We start from the raw sequence: 17,367 nt of genomic DNA, 5'->3' as shown, positions 1-17,367 counted from the left end.
TGTCAGATTGTCTGTTCGTAAATTCGAAGCGTTGTCAGATTGTCTGTTCGTAAATTCGAAGCGTTGTCAGATTGTCTGTTCGTAAATTCGAAGCGTTGTCAGATTGTCTGTTCGTAAATTCGAAGCGTTGTCAGATTGTCTGTTCGTAAATTCGAAGCGTTGTCAGATTGTCTGTTCGTAAATTCGAAGCGTTCGGCAGGTTGATCAGAGCGTTCTGACCTCACAATGGCAGTGTAGCACCCAAACTATTGAAATGTTGGCTAGGTTGCTAACTACTTCCAGACACAAATGCGAGAATACCTCACTGACCATTCTACTCGCCCTAGCAGAGCTGGTTTGGATGTTTTCTAGAGCGACTGTAAATGTGTTTTTGGCAACAATTGAATGACGTTTTTTTTGCCCACGTTTACTGCGCGTTTGTAAATGCATTAGTTATTCTGCGCCCTGGCACTCGAGAGTGCTCTGAAATCGGAGTAGTTAGTGAATTTACGAACGCACCTAGTGTGGCTACTTCACGTGCCTGTTATCAAACACGTATTTATGTTTTATTATGACATCTCAATAGAATGATATAGATCACTACGTGACAGAAACCTATTGAAAATCGACGATAAAACACAAATGTCGTACAGCAAAAGACAAGGCAGTATGCAGCCAGCGGATACAGAGCAGCCAACGATGCTGACTCTGCAAGAACAGCGACTCCGCATACAACAATTAGGTAAAAGTTATTTGTACAAGGGTAGGCCTATTTCTGAGGGATAATACATGCACGTTTAGTGTAAACATTCAAACGATAACTAAGTGGAGTTCTAAACCACTGTAGCCTAGATAGCCAGGCATTCGATATATCAGTCACACCTTGACACAATTATTGATTCCGTGTTTGCCATGAGGTCGCATCGGCAAAGAGCGCCTGTACATTTTGGAAATATTTCTAATACACTTGTCATTTTCCCCCCTGCCAACATTGTTTTAAAAATATACATATATAGCGAATTAATATGAGAATCCACCACGGAGTTTCAAAACTGAAGTTGGCAAGCTAGCTAATGTGTTAGCTGGTTCGCTGGCAATTGTTTTGATTTGAATTGCCAGCCATCTGTCCGGTGGTTTAGGATGGAGAAAAGCCCGAAGACGGCTGATGTGTTCACTGTAGTAAGGACTAAGTAACGAGGCTACTATTGAATTGTTAATGAAATGTGGCGTGCTTTCTGGCGTAGCCCTACCCAAGTGGGTGTTTCATTTAGGTAGTAGTGAAGCCTAGCTAGTTTGCTACACCTACAACGGAGTCCATGACCTGCAGTTGCTGAGCTCAAACTTCATCAGTCCTACTATATGGAGGCCAAACACAGACGAGGCACCGTAATGGCTGCCTGCCACTGGACTTGCTCCAGAGACCATTGCGCTGCCCCTTTGACCACCTTCCGATGTTGCTTGACCACTCAAGTCATGAACTTTCCGACCGTCTCATTAGCCCAAACAATGCAGCCGGCAATACAATCGTGTCCCCGTAGACCGGTTAATACCAAAAACATCCATTCAGGCTGCAAAAGCATCGTTTTTCATCCATAACTAGATTTAATGGCGGGAAAATAGCAATACAATTTTCCACAACAATGCTAATGCTACCTTCTGATGACTTGCACCCTACCCTGCATTCAGCCAGGACAGACTGCTGCAACTGTATTGGGACAAGGGACAAGCGTTCCTAGGCATTAGCCACTTTAGCATGGTGGTGGAAAAAATGGTTTCATAAAGAAAATACACATATTTCCGTATTTTTGTCCGCCTTCTCGCCATTAAATTGAGTTAAATAGGAAGTCAACGCCTTTACTGACTGTATAGAGAATGTTTTAGGTACGAACCGGTCCACGGATGATGCAGTGTGTGTTTTTTTCTTGCTGCATACGATGCGTTTGGACGCAGATGCCGGTCTTTGAGCTGTCCTGTTATGACCTTCCATCTCATGAATTATGTTTTCTAAATTGCTTGTCTTTTTTACTGTTGCTTTAAAGTGCTTTGATATTCCTTATGTAATAAATAGCGCTATAAAAGTTGAATAAATTATTCTTAAAACACTTTTACTGCAAAATATATGATAGGCTGCATAAAATGTACTCCAATTTTTATTTCACCTTTATTTAACCAGGTAGGCTAGTTGAGAACAAGTTATCATTTGCAACTGCGACCTGGCCAAGATAAAGCAAAGCAGTTCGACACAAAACAACACAGAGTTACACATAGAATAAACAAACATACAGTCAATAATACAGTAGAAAAAGTCTATATACAGCATGTGCAAATGAGGTAGGATAAGGGAGTTAATAAAGGCAATAAATAGGCCATGGTGGCAAAGTAATTACAATATAGCAATTAAACACTGGAATGGTAGATGTGTAGAAGATGAATGTGCAAGTAGAGATACTGGGGTGCAAAGGAGCAAGATAAATAAATACAGTATGGGGATGAGGTAGTTGGATGGGCTATTTACAGATGGGCTATGTACAGATGCAGTGATCTGTGAGTTGCTCTGACAGCTGGGTGCTTAAAGCTAGTGAGGGAGATATGAGTCTCCAGCTTCAGTGATTTTTGCAGTTTGTTCCAGTCATTGGCAGCAGAGAACTGGAAGGAAAGGCAGCCAAAGGAAGAATTGGCTTTGGGGGTGACCAGTGAGATATAACTGCTGGAGCACGTGCTACAGGTGGGTGCTGTTATGGTGACCAGTGAGCTGAAATAAGGCGAGGCTTTACCTAGCAGAGACTTGTATATGACCTGGAGCCAGTGGGTTTGGTGACGAGTATGAAGCGAGAGCTAGCCAATGAGAGTGTACAGGTTGCAGTGGTGGGTAGTATATGGGGCTTTGGTGACAAAACGGATGGCACTGTGATAGACTGCATCCAATTTGTTGAGTAGAGTGTTGGAGGCTATTTTGTAAATGACATTGCTGAAGTCGAGGATCGGTAGGATGGTCAGTTTTACGAGGGTATGTTTGGCAGCATGAGTGGTTTGTTGCGAAATAGGAAGCCGGTTCTAGATGTCATTTTTGATTGGAGATGCTTAATGTGAGTCTGGAAGGAGAGTTTACAGTAACCAGACATCTAGGTATTTGTAGTTGTCCACATATTCTAAGTCAGAACCTTCCAGAGTCGTGATGCTGGACGGACGGGCAGCGATCGGTTGAAGAGCATGCATTTAGTTTTACTTGCAGTTGGGGGGTCACAGAAGGAGAGTTGTATGGCATTGAAGCTCGTCTGGAAGGCCAGACGTATACAGAATGGTGTCGTCTGCGTAGATGTGGATCAGAGAATCACCAGCAGCAAGTGTCATCATTGATGTACACAGAGAAGAGTTGGTCCGAGAATTGAACCCTGTGGCACCCCCATAGAGACTGCCAGAGGTCCGGACAACAGGCCCTCCGATTTGACTCACTGAACTCTATCAAAGAAGTAGTTGGTGAACCAGGCGAGGCAATCATTTGAGAAACCAAGGCTGTTGAGTCTGCTGATAAGAATGTGGTGATTGACAAGATTCGAAAGCCTTGGCCAGGTCTATGAATACGGCTGCCAAGTAATCTCTCTTATCGATGGCGGTTATGATTAGAGGTCGACCGATTATTCAGAATGGCCGATTAATTAGGGCCGATTTCAAGTTTTCATAACAATCGGAAATCGGTATTTTTGGACACCGATTTGGCCGATTTAAAAATAATAATAATTTTACACCTTAATTTAATCTTTATTTAACTAGGCAAGTCAGTTAAGAACACATTCTTATTTTCAATGATGGCCTAGGAACAGTGGGTTAACAACCTTGTTCAGGGGCAGAATGACAGATTTTTACCTTGTCAGCTCAGAGATTCAATCTTGCAACCTTACAGTTAACTAGTCCAATGCTCTAACCACCTGATTACATTGCACTCCACGAGGAGCCTGCCTGTTACGCAAATGCAGTAAGCCAAGGTAAGTTGCTAGCTAGCATTAAACTTATCTTATAAAGATCAATCATAATCACTAGTTAACTACACATGGTATGATATTACTAGTTTATCTAGCATGTCTTGCGTTGCATATAATCGATGTGTTGCGTATTCGTGAAAAAGGACTGTCATTGCTCCAATGTGTACCTAACCATAAACATCAATGCCTTTCTTAAAATCAAATCACAGAAGTATATATTTTAAGCCTACATATTTAGCTAAAATAAATCCAGGTTAGCAGGCAATATTAACCAGGTTAAATTGTGTCACTTCTCTTGCGTTCATTGCACGCAGAGTCAGGGTATATGCAACAGTTTGGGCAGCCTGGCTCGTTGCGAACTAATTTGCCAGAATTTTACGTAATTATGACATAACATTGAAGGTTGTGCAATGTAACAGGAATATTTAGACTTATGGACGCCACCCGTTCGATAAAATACGGAACGGTTCCGTATTTCACTGAAAGAATAAACATCTTGTTTTCGAGATGATAGTTTCCGGATTCGACCATATTAATGACCAAAGGCTCGTATTTCTGTGTGTTATTATGTTCTAACTAAGTCTATGATTTGATAGAGCAGTCTGACTGAGCGGTGGTAGGCACCAGCAGGCTTGTTAGGGTTCCGTCAATCTAATCTGGTATCAGGATAAATATGACAATGAGTCACCGCATTGTATGCTATGTATTTTTTATTAGCTAAGCAATAAGTGGTAAATGCAATTTTCGTATATACGGGCTCTGTCACACCTCGCAGGGCAAAACAGAGAACTGACTTGTTCCTGACAAAGATATTATAATATACTCTGATGACGGAAGTAGTTCCTGCTTCCGAGCCGGCCTGTCAGAGTAGAGACTGGGCGTGGTTTAAACTCACCAGCCTATCGTTGATTGTTGGCGCACAGGCTGGTCCCAGCCTCCTAGGCGCTTCTATATCGCTTAGGACCTTGAGCGTGGCTGAGGTGCACCCATGACCAGCTCTGAAACCAGATTGCATAGCGGAGAAGGTACGGTGGGATTCGAAATGGTCGGTAATCTGTTTGTTAACTTGACTTTCGAAGACCTTAGAAAGGCAGGGTAGGATAGATATAGTTCTGTAGCAGTTTGGGTCTAAGGTGTCTCCCCCTTCGAAGAAGGGGATGACCGCGGCAGCTTTCCAATCTTTGGGAATCTCAGACGATACGAAAGAGAGGTTGAACAGGCTAGTAATAGGGGTTGCAACAATTTCGACAGATCATTTTAGAAAGAGAGGGTCCAGATTGTTTAGCCCAGCTGATTTGAAGGGGTCCAGATTTTGCAGCTCTTTCAGAACATCAGCTATCTGGATTTGGGTGAAGGAGAAATGGTGGAGGCTTGGGCGAGTTGCTGTGGGGGGTGGAGGGCTGTTGATCGGTGTAGGGGTAGCCAGGTGGAAAGCATGGCCAGCTGTAGAAAAATGCTTATTGAAATTGTCAATTATAGTGGATTTATCGGTGGAGACAGTGTTTCCTAGCCTCAGTGCAGTGGGCAGCTGGGAGGAGGTGCTCTTATTCTCCATGGACTTCAGTGTCCCAGAACTTTTTTAGTTTGTGCTACAGGATGCACATTTCTGCTTGAAAAAGCTAGCCTTAGCTTTCCTAACTGCCTGTGTATATTTGTTCCTAATTTCCCTGACAAGTTGCATATCACGGGGGCTATTCGATGCTAATGCAGAATGCCACAGGATGTTTTTGTGCTGGTCAAGGGCAGTTAGGCCTGGAGAGAACCAAGGTCTATATTTGTTCCTGGTTCTACATTTTTGAATGGTGCATGCTTATTTAAGATGGTGAGGAAGGCACTTTTAAAGAATAACCAGGCATCCTCTACTGCCAATCAAATGCTCTATAGATTGCAATTATTTTATTAATCACCCCTCTCTCAATGACTTCTGTTCCCTGTATATGATGTTCAGAGCGGCAGGCCCAGGCAGAGTACAGTGCTGCCAAGGAGATTTTAGAGAATGATCAGAAAGCCCCACGTGGTGGAACGACCCTGAGCAGGTTACTGTCCAAGCCAGGACTGTCAATGGAGGTACATATACACTGAACAAAAATATAAACGCAACATGTAAAGTTTTGGACCCATGTTTCATGAGCTGAAATAAAGGATCCCAGAAATGTTCCATTCACACAAAAAGCTTATTTCTCTCAAATATATATATTTTTCGCACACATTTGTTTACATCCCTATTAGTAAGCATTTCTCCTTTGCCAATATAATCCATCCACCTGACAGGTGTGGCATATCAACAAGCTGATTAAACAGCATGATCATTACACTGGTACACCTTGCATTTTTGTACAATAAAAGGCCATTCTAAAATGTGCAGTTTTGTCACACAGCACAAAGCCACAGATGTCTCAAGTAGGAAGGAAAGGAATGTCCATCAGAGCTGTTGCCAGATAATATAATGTTAATTTCCCTACTATAAGCCACCTCCAATGTAATTTTAGAGAATTTGGCAGTAAGCCCAATAGCCTCACAACCGCAGACCACATGTAACAATGTCAGCTCAAGACCTCCACATCTGGTTTCTTCACCTGCGGTATCATCTGAGACCAACTACCCAGACAGCTGATGAAACTGTGGTTTTGCACAACTGATTATTTTCTGCACAAAACTGTCAGAAACGTCTCAGGGAAGCTCTTCTCGTCGTCCATACCAGGGTCTTGACCTGACTGCAGTTTGGTGTCGTAACTGACTTCATTGGGCAAATTCTGACCTTCGATGGCCACTGGCACGCTGGAGAAGTGTGATCTTCATGGTGGAATTCCTGTTTCAACTGTACTGGGCAGAGAGCGTGTATGGCATCGTGTGGGCGAGCGGTTTGCTGATGTCAACGTTGTGAACAGAGTGCCACATGGTGGCGATGGGATTATGGTATGGGCAGACAAACTACGGACAACGAACACAGTTGCATTTTAACGATGGCAATTTTAATGCACAGAGATACCGTGACAAGATCCTAAGGCCCATTGTCGTGCCATTCATCCGCCGCCATCACTTCATGTTTCAGCATGATAATGCATGGTCTTATGTCGCAAGGATCTTCACACAATTCCAGGAACTGAAAATGTCCCAGTTATTCCATGGCCTGCATACTCACCAGACATGTTACCCATTGAGCATGTTTGGGATGCTCTGGTCAATGTGTATGACAACATGTTCCAGTTCCCGCCAATATCCAGCAACTTCGCACAGCCATTAAAGAGGAGTGGGACAACATTCCACAGGCCACAATCAACAGCCTGATCAACTCTATGCGAAGGAGATGTATCGCGCTGCATGAGGCAAATGGTGGTCATACCAGACACTGACTGGTTTTCTGATCCAGGCCCCTACTTTTTTTTTTTAAAGGTATCTGTGATCAACAGATGCGTATTTGTATTCCCTGTCATGTGATATCCATAATTAGGGATAAGTATTTATATTGACTGAATTCCTTATATGAATTGTAACTGTAATATGTTTGCATGCTGTGTTTATATTTTTGTTCAGTTTAACTTCAACTCAGGCAGAGAGAGAGAGGTGGCAAGCTTGTAATGACCTGTGCGTAGACAATATTAGCTTAGTATGAAGGCATCACATTTTTGGAAGAGCCCAGTTGTATATGCCGGTTTGTACATAATATGCTTGCATATCTCTGTGCGTAGAGCATTGTGGAGCGGGAGAAGCGTAGGCGGTGTACTCTGATAGAGCAGCACAACGGGTTGCAGTGTTCTGTGAGGGCCAAGGGGTCTCAGCTGCTGGAGATGGAGCAGGCCATGAAAGCCCTGGAGCTGGACTCCAATAAGGACGGAGACGAGCAGCACTACGACCAGGTGACTCCACTATATAGTTAGGGTGTCATTTGACAGACTCAATTGTCCCCAAAAACTTAGAAGAAAGCAAATGTCAAGGTTTAGCACCATGGACAGCACCACTCACACAACTGTTCAGTTTATTAAGATGCCCATTAGCTACTGCGCATGCGGTAACTACTCTTCCTGGGGTCCACATAAAATGTACAAAAACAGTTGAAGTCAGAAGTTTGCATACACTTAGGTTGGAATCATTTCAACAACTACAAATTTCTTGTTAACAAACTATAGTTTTGGAAAGTCGTTTAGCACATCTACTTTGTGCATGACACAAGCAATTTTTTCAACAATTGTTTGCAGACAGATTATTTCACTGTATCACAATTCCAGTGGGTCAGAAGTTTACATACACCAAGTTGACTGTGCCTTTAAACAGCTTGGAAAATTCCAGAAAATGATGTCATGGCTTTAGAAGCTTCTGATAAGCTAATTGACATCATGAGTCAATTGGAGGTGTACCTGTGGATGTATTTCAAGGCCTACCTTCAAACTCAGTGCCTCTTTGCTTGACATCATGGGAAAATCAAAAGAAATCAGCCAAGACCTCAGAAAAAAAATAGACCTCCACAAGTCTGGTTCATCCTTGGGAGCAATTTCCAAATGCCTGAAGGTACCACGTTCATCTGTACAAACAATAGTACGCAAGTATAAAAACCATGGGACCACGCAGCCGTCATACCGCTCAGGAAGGAGACGTGTTCTGTCTCCTAGAGATGAACGTACTTTGGTGCGAAAAGTGAAAATCAATCCCAGAACAACAGCAAAATACCTTGTGAAGATGCTGGAGGAAACAGGTACAAAAGTATCTATATCCATAGTAAAATGATTCCTATATCGACATAACCGGAAAGGAAGCTCAGCAAGGAAGAAGCCACTGCTCCAAAACTGCCATAAAAAAAGCCAGACTACAGTTTGCAACTGCATATGGGGACAAAGATCATACTTTTTGGAGAAATGTCCTCTGGTCTGATGAAACAAAAATAGAACTGTTTGGCCATAATGACCATCGTTAAGTTTGGAGGAAAAAGGGGGAGGCTTGCAAGCCGAAGAACACCATCCTAACCGTGAAGCACGGGGGTGGCAGCATCATGTTGTGGGGGTGCTTTGCTGCAGGAGGGACTGGTGCACTTCACAAAATAGATGGCATCATGAGGGAGGAAAATTACGTGGATATATTGAAGCAACATCTCAAGACATCAGTCAGGAAGTTAAAGCTTGGTCGCAAATGGGTCTTCCAAATGGACAATGACCCCAAGCATACTTCCAAAGTTGTGGCAAAATGGCTTAAGGACAACAAAGTCAAGGTATTGGAGTGGCCATCACAAAGCCCTGATCTCATCCTATAGAAGATCTGTCGGCAGAACTGAAAAAGCAGGGGCGAACAAGGAGGCCTACAAACCTGACTCAGTTACACCAGCTCTGTCAGGAGGAATGGGCCAATACTCACCCAACTTATTGTGGGAAGTTTGTGGAAGGCTTCCCGAAACGTTTGACCCAAGTTAAATAATTTAAAGGCAATGCTACCAAATACTAATTGAGTATGTAAACTTCTGACCCATTGCAAATGTGATGAAAGAAATAAAAGCTTAAATAAATCATTCTCTCTATTATTCTGACATTTCGCATTCTTAAAATTTAATGGTGATCCTAACTGATCTAAGACAGGGAATTTTTACTAGGATTAAATTGTGAAATGAGTTTAAATGTATTTGGCTAAGGTGTATGTAAACGTACAACTTCAACTGTACATGACAAATTACAGAACAGTAATAGACAACAAAAAAACTGTTTTTGTAGGAAAGACACCAAGAGACAAAAATAGTATTTACACACTTCATATACAGGACAATTTAATAAAATATTTAGAAAGAGGAGAGGCACTGTGGTGTTGGTGTGTGAATGGCCTTGTGCAAGTTGATATTGAGTGACCATGACTTATGATACCCACGTGAATGATGTCTAGGATCCAAGCATTTACACTGCACAGTAATTGGCTTGATATGTTTTTTTATTGTTGACATTTCTGTCTACCATGGCAGCGTGTGAGAGAGCTGGAGAACAGTCTAGAAAAGATGACCATCAAAATCACAGAGGCTGAGAGGATCCAAAAAACCTACCTGCGAGTCTGCGACCACCTCCATCGGGTCTGTAACACTAATACATTCACAAATATCATCCTTTCTTTGTGGACATTGAATTAAATAAAATTGTTAACATTGAATTCAAGTCTCCTTTGGGAGATATACTCCAGTCAGTGTAATCCCGATCAACAGACCAGTGACTAGGAAGGACTGGCAAAGTGGCTCAAATGGCATCCTATTCCCTATACAGTGCACTTCCCTTGACAAAAGCCTTATGGGCCATGGTCAAAAGTAGTGCACTACAGAGCCATCTATTTAGATAGTTGGGCCAATGCGGTTTTTGGATTATGACGCATTTACATGACACTTCAACGTTCTATGGCAGCCATGTTAGCGCTCATTAACATTACATAGGGAATATTTAAACAACGCTACAACTGAATGTCTAGAATTAGAACAATATTCAACATTCTAAATATATGGCTCAGGTGCACTATGTAGGGAATAGGTGCCATTTGGGATACAGACAAATCTAGGTCCAATGTAACCTGGGGTTGGGTTGTTTGTTCCTGGTTCAGGAGGTGCGTGAGATGCCCATGGCTCTGGATCAGCTGCAGAATGCAGTGGTCAGCGGGCAGACAGAGCTGGGAAAGGTGGCCCACATGTCTCACACCGCAGTGGCTGCTGTGGACTGCACTAAGGTAAGGCAAATTGGGGGTCCAGTAACTTTTAGCCCCCACTTGCCTATTTTGGGATGTTTACATTTGAATAACATTATCTTCGGTCACATGTCTTTGTATGAATGGGGAAAAAATAAGAGAAAAAAGGTAAGGCTCGTTTGAATACCGGCCAGGATGTGTGCATGTCTTTTCACACTACATTAGTAGAATGTGTGTATGTCTCTCTGTCTTTCGCCTTGAGTCAGCTGGTTCAGATGGAGAGACAGCTAATGGTGGAACGCAGGATGATGGAGAAGGAGTTGAGTGAAAGGAGGGGAGTGAAAGAGAAGGAGGTGGAGGGTCGGCTGGAGAGAGAGAGGGAGGGAGAGCGACGAAGCAGCAAAGGAGCTCAGAAGTTGAAAGAGCAGGTGAGAGAGAGAGACAGAGGGAGGGAGTGAGAGAGCGGGCTGGACCTGTGGGGAACAGAGAACGAGAAAGAGAGGGAGGGAGGGAGAGAGAGAGCGGGCTGGACCTGTGGGGAACAGAGAGCAAGAAAGAGAGGGAGGGAGGGCAAAAAGAGGGGGGGAGGTAGGGAGAGGGATGGGCCTGTGGGGAACCGAGAGCAAGAGAGAGAGGGAGAAAGAGAGGGATGGGGAACAGAGAGTGAGAAAGAGACAATAGGGAAAGAAAAAGGGAGAGGGAGACAGAGGGATGGACCTGTGGAGAGAGAAAGAGGGAGGGATGGGTCTGTGGGGAACAGAACAAGAGGGAGAGAGAGAGAGGGATAGACCTGTGGGGAGAGAAAGAGGGAGGGGTGGGTCTGTGGGGAACAGAGAACAAGAGGGAGGGAGAGAGAGAGAGGGATGAACCTGTGGGGAGAGAAAGAGGGACGGATGGGTCTGTGGGGAACAGAGAACAAGAGGGAGGGAGGGAGAGAGAGAGAGGGATAGACCTGTGGGGAGAGAAAGAGGGAGGGATGGGTCTGTGGGGAACAGATAACAAGAGGGAGGGAGAGAGAGAGAGAGGGATGGACCTGTGGGGAGAGAAAGAGGGAGGGATGGGTCTGTGGGGAATAGAGAGAACAAGAGGGAGGGAGAGAGAGCGAGAGAGAGAGACAGGAACCTGTGGGGGAGAGAAAGAGGGAGGGGTGGGTCTGTGGGGAACAGAACAAGAGGGAGAGAGAGAGAGGGATAGACCTGTGGGGAGAGAAAGAGGGAGGGGTGGGTCTGTGGGGAACAGAGAACAAGAGGGAGGGAGAGAGAGAGAGGGATGAACCTGTGGGGAGAGAAAGAGGGACGGATGGGTCTGTGGGGAACAGAGAGAACAAGAGGGAGGGGGAGAGAGAGAGAGGGAGGGACCTGTGGGGAACAGAGAGCTAGAAAAAGAAAGAGTGATTGAAAGGGAATATTTAAAGTGAAAGAACACATTAGTCAAGAGCTGGAATGGGCAACTATGATGGGGCCACAAAAAAACTGAACTCATCATGAGGGGCCACAGTGACTCTGCATACCCACATCCATACCCACACATACAGTCTGAGCCGGCCCTAAGCAACATTTTGTTGGGGATAACTTGCAAGAAGAATCTTTTTGCGGCCCGCACTTGACAACGAAGAGAAAATAAGTTTTAGAGCTAATTTCCTGCAATTCTATACATTTTGCCATGTGAGCAGATGTAGCAATTTTATAATTCATTTCATTCAATTCTAGACATTTTGCCATGGGGCGGAGAGAAAAAGTAACAGTTTTTAATATAATATTTGATTGAGTGGTTAACAAAATCAATGGAGGCCCCCGGTCGGTAATTAGACCATGATTACTACTGGCAGCTAGACTAACTTACCAAACTAAAAAATGTTAGCTGACATGGGCTACTTGAGTGACTGTCAGTGACTGACATGATGAGAAAAACTGCTGATGCACAACCAAATTTCGAAATTGTAACTTGTGTATTATACTATTCTAACTCTCAACAGTAAGTTGAGACCCCGACTGAGTAAAACAATTAAATAAATAAAACATTCGGAATTGATCCGCAAGCTTACAAAAGAGGGACCAGTTGCCCATCTCTGGTCCAGAAGGATGTCTATTGCAGTCAATGAGCGTTGTTGTTTTGCAGGTTCGAAGAGGGACTATCAGAGAGGGACTGGCTGAAGAGTCGGCTCATATCAGAGGTACTATGACAGGGGATCGTTCACCAAAGACACTTATGTATTCAAATAAATACAGTGAATACTAAGCACCAGATCACCCATGTCCAGATAGTACTCTAGCCTGAAGGCAATAATATTCTGAATCATACATCATTTGCATGAGAAAAGGCAATATGTGCACATACAATATCCATTTTTCTTGTGCTCACATTTTATTTCCCCATGTTGAGCAGGGAGATGATGAAATTATGTGTGTCTGTGTTGTGTTCTCCTCCTGCAGCCCAGCAGACCGCCCCTGTCTCCACTACTCCCCAGTCCATAGTCAAACTGGTGGAGGATATTGATGCTCTGAGAGAAGCTCTCAGCTGCACTGATCTGCAGGTATGGTGGCCCACGTGGATCATTTAGCCCTATTATATGCAGTATCTAATAAGCACTCTAATAAGCAACGCATTACCTATTATTCATCTTACCTTTTTATGTAAGCCACTGTTGCAAACAGCACTTTATGTCCCGTGACACATTGATGTAGGCGTTTCATTTTATTGAGTTATATTGCAGTCAGAGGAGCCTAGTGAGGGGGGGCGGCTCATAATAATGAATGGAATAGAGTAATTGGAATGGTATTAAACACATGGAAACTTTGATGTGTTTGAGACCTTACGTGAAAACCACATGAATTTCACGTGAACATGTGAAGTGTTCCAAAAACACGTTCTCATGTGAAGTTAATGGGATAACGTGACAACATGTAAAGCAACATGTGATAGCATGAAACTACACATATGAAAACGTGATCACTTGTTACAGAAAAAACAAAGGTAGTGAAACAAACCCCAAGACTGGTAACTTGCCTGATAGTCTCTGAACAAAAATGTAATCCACACTGGTATAAGGCTTCAAAGTGTTTAATAGGACAACGTTTCTCCCCCAAACTGGATCTTTGTCAGGGCTAATTGCTCACCAAGTACCACTGTATATACGTGGACTTCCTGGGCTGCCGAACTTGAGTTGGGCATCCTGTCAACATGGCAGTCAGGTGCTTGGTAGTCTCTTTGAGCTGACTATGTGTCCACCTGTTCACCTGTTTCTCTGTCCTCTGTGTAGGAGCTGGAAACACGGCTGGTCTCTCAGAAGGCCATCAGGGAGCAGCTGCACAACCAAATGACCCAGTGTGAGGAGCTGGTCAGGCAGAGCATGGAGACCTTTGCTGCCTTGGAGCTCCAGTACGCCCAGCTCAAGTTCAGCGCTGGGCCCAGCTCTGACAGGTACAGTAGACCTACACAGAAGAGTGGTACTCCTGTGTCATCCATGGAAAAAGAGGAAAAGATCTGAAGAGACTTCAGATCTCGAGCCTCAGACTCACCCTGTTTATCTAAAGGTTTGAGCGGCTGAAGGAGGAAATGCAGGCGGAGCTTGAGCAGGAAGAGGAGCGTTGCAGCCATTGGGAGGACAAGCTTGGAAAGGCCCAATCAGTGCTACATGGGGTGGAGAAGGGTGTCAACAACCTGTTCTTCAGGATGAGCTGCGTGCAAGTGAAGGTAGCCATTTTATCCCTTTCTTTATATCCAGTGCATTCAGAAAGTATTCAGACCCCTTGACTTGTTCCACATTTTGTTACGTTACAGTTTTATTCTAAAATTGATTAAATCATTTTTTCACCCTCAATCTACACACAATACCCCATAATTACAAAGCAAACAACCGTTATTGTTTTTAGATTTTTGCAAATGTATAAAAAATAAATAAATGGAAATACGACATTTACATAAGTATTCAGACCCTTTACTCAGTACTTTGTTGAAGCACCTTCGGCAGTGATTACGGCCTCGAGTCTTCTTGGTTATGATGCTACAAGCTTGGTACACCTGTATTTGGAGAGTTTCTCCCATTCTTCTCAGCAGATCCTTTCAAGCTCTGTCAGATTGGATGGGGAGCATCTCTGCACAGCTATTTTCAGGTCTCTCCAGAGATGTTTGATCAAGTCCAGTCTCTGGCTGGGCCACTCAAGAACATTCAGAGACTTGTCCCTAAGCCACTCCTGCGTTGTCTTGGCTGTGTGCTTAGGGTCGTTGTTCTGTTGGAAGGTGAACCTTCGCCCCAATCTGAGATCCTGAGTGTTCTGGAGGAGGTTTTCATTAAGGATCTCTCTGTACTTTGCTCCGTTCATCTTTCCCTTGATCCTGACTAGTCTGTGCCTCGACACAATCCTGCCTCGAAGCTCTACGGACAATTCCTTCGACCTCATGGCTTGGTTTTTGCTCTGACATGCACTCTAACCTGTGGGACCTTATATAGACAAGCGTGTGCCTTTTCAAATAATGTCCAATCAATTGAATTAACCACAGTTGGACTCCAATCAAGTTGTAGATGGACAGTTCAGTCTCATCTGGCCCTTTCTTGGTCACCATGAAAAACAAACCCCTGGTCACCTATCAGCCAGAGGCTCTGTTCTTTACTACTACCGTTCTCATTAAACATGCCAGCCCTTGGTGATTTTAAATCAGGAATAGAGAGGATTCTAAACCAAATGTCTGTCTTGTTATAGGACTCTCCCAGGGAGTTGGGGGGTCTGGATGCAATAGAGAAGCTGAGGGAAATCGGCGCCCGTCTGCCCACACTGCAGACCACAGCTTCAGAGAAGACAGAGGAAAACACAGCTGACCATGAGAAGGTGAAACACTGGTTTACTTTCTTTCCTCAGCCCTCATCTCTCTCTACCTCTTTTCTGTGAGCCTGAATCTCTCCCCTCTGATCTCACCCCCTCCCCTCTCACCTCAGGTGTGGAGCTTCCTGGAGCAGAGCACCATGATGGAGCCCAGGAACTACAAGAGGGCCAGCAGCCCTGTGTATGACAGTACCTCAGAAGGTATGCCTTTTTGGGGGTGTATGGTTATGCATGGTTTTTCAGTATATTGTAAACAAAATCTTATTATTAACAGCAGGAGGCCATTGCTGTACATTTCCATAATGGCTGTTGAGTGCTTGGCTAATGGTGTTTGCATATTGTGTGTAATACCTCTGGTTCCACCTGCTCCTCACTGCTCCTCTCCTCCCTCTCAGATACATTCCAGTTCCGCGGTCAGGAGGAGGACTGCTCCATGTCTCGCGATGAGATCAAGCGTCGCAGCATCCAGCTGATCGAGGTGCACCAGCCAAAGAAGAAAGCCCAGAAGAGCAACACAAAGAGCTAGAGACAAGCTCCAGCTGTGGCCCTCTATATCCTACAGGGAGTAAACCTGAGGAAATAATAAACAGGCTCATAGTATGATTTTACTTTTTTTGTCTACTTTATACCGGAGTTAGTTACTGCTATGATTAAAGTGGAACTGACAGCGTTTTAGCTACATGAAATCATATTATAATCTGTTCATATACATCCCCAGAAAGAATGACACCTTTCGTGATATCCAAATGGTAGTTATAGTCCTGTCCCATCACTGAGAGCCAAACGTCCTCCGAAACACGACCCTGCCAAGCCGCACTGCTTCTTGACACACTGCTCCCTTAACCCGGAAGCCAGCCGCACCAATGTTTTGGAGGAAACCCCGTACAGCTGGCGACAGAAGCCAACGTGCATGCGCCCGGCCGCCACAAGGATTCGCTAGAGTGCGATGGGACAAAGATATCCCAGCCGGCCAAATCTTCCCCTTACCCGGACGACGCTGGACCAATTGTGCGCCGCCTCATGGTTCTCACTGTCCCGGGCGGCTGCAACACAGCCCGGGATCGAACCCAGATCTGTAGTGACTCTAGCACCAATCAGTGCTATAGACCGCTGCGCCACCGGGAGGCATGAGACACTTTTTATTTTAATATTTTTTTTAAACATTTTCTGACAAACAAGCACTTCGATATGGTCATTTTCATAAATGTATAGAATGTTTGGGAATGATGTTTTGTAAGGCTTTTGTGAAAATTCTATAGCAATACAGAGTGGGAAAGCAACCGTGTATATAGACAATTAATAGACTGCAGTAAATAAAACCAAATAAAAACATCTGTCTTGTCCAGGACAGGAGTCTACACAGACGGGTACATAGCCAATCAGAGCTACAGTAGACCTAAATGCAAACAAGCCATTTGCCACATGGGCCTGCCATCATTCACTTTAAACTGGACTGTGTGTTTACAGGCAGTAGCAACAGTGTGACATTAGATTAGAATGCATTCGCCAAAAGCCACTAAATACACCTGAATGGATTTCTGCTAACATGTAAATACCACTGGAGTCCTCTTACATTTGGGAACATTACAGTCCTATTGATCAAACAACCATGAAATGGTAGGCTCTCTCTCCCTCCGTTATGCACAACAACAAGATCAACAACTAATGTTAGTCAGGACGAGATAAGCTAAAATCTAACGAGGGAACATTCAGTGAACCTTTTAAACTTTAACTAGTTGGCTGTAAAAATTGCACGAAACGATGGGGAATAGTAGCTTGCTCATCCTGCATGCTTGTCCCAACCCATGTTTTGACAACAGAATGGGAACATGCCTGCCTGCCCGCCCATTCGATCGATATGCCAAATACATTTGATTAACAACTAAGAGATATGCTAATTGTGGATAACAGTCGTTCAAGTTCAGCATAGCTAGCAAGCAAAGTGATTCACA

The 17,367-nt window shown here is 44.1% G+C and overlaps 1 protein-coding gene across 1 annotated transcript; it reads left to right on the top strand.

Annotated features, from left to right (window-relative positions):
- The first annotated feature begins 79 nt into the window (after nucleotides 1–79).
- On the top strand, nucleotides 80–16,196 carry LOC110536290 (coiled-coil domain-containing protein 183). The gene is made up of 12 exons (XM_021622013.2): nucleotides 80–721; nucleotides 5,908–6,026; nucleotides 7,649–7,816; nucleotides 9,895–9,999; nucleotides 10,515–10,637; nucleotides 12,714–12,768; nucleotides 13,028–13,128; nucleotides 13,855–14,015; nucleotides 14,129–14,288; nucleotides 15,296–15,421; nucleotides 15,529–15,616; nucleotides 15,811–16,196. Exons 1-12 carry the CDS (start codon nucleotides 622–624, stop codon nucleotides 15,939–15,941), a joined length of 1,437 nt encoding a protein of 478 aa, XP_021477688.2. The 5' UTR covers nucleotides 80–621; the 3' UTR covers nucleotides 15,942–16,196.
- Nucleotides 16,197–17,367: the final 1,171 nt, after the last annotated feature.

The sequence above is a fragment of the Oncorhynchus mykiss genome, chromosome 11 (assembly GCF_013265735.2).
Source record: "Oncorhynchus mykiss isolate Arlee chromosome 11, USDA_OmykA_1.1, whole genome shotgun sequence".
Taxonomy (NCBI): Eukaryota; Metazoa; Chordata; class Actinopteri; order Salmoniformes; family Salmonidae; genus Oncorhynchus; species Oncorhynchus mykiss.
This window is presented reverse-complemented; position numbering and strand designations above follow the sequence as displayed.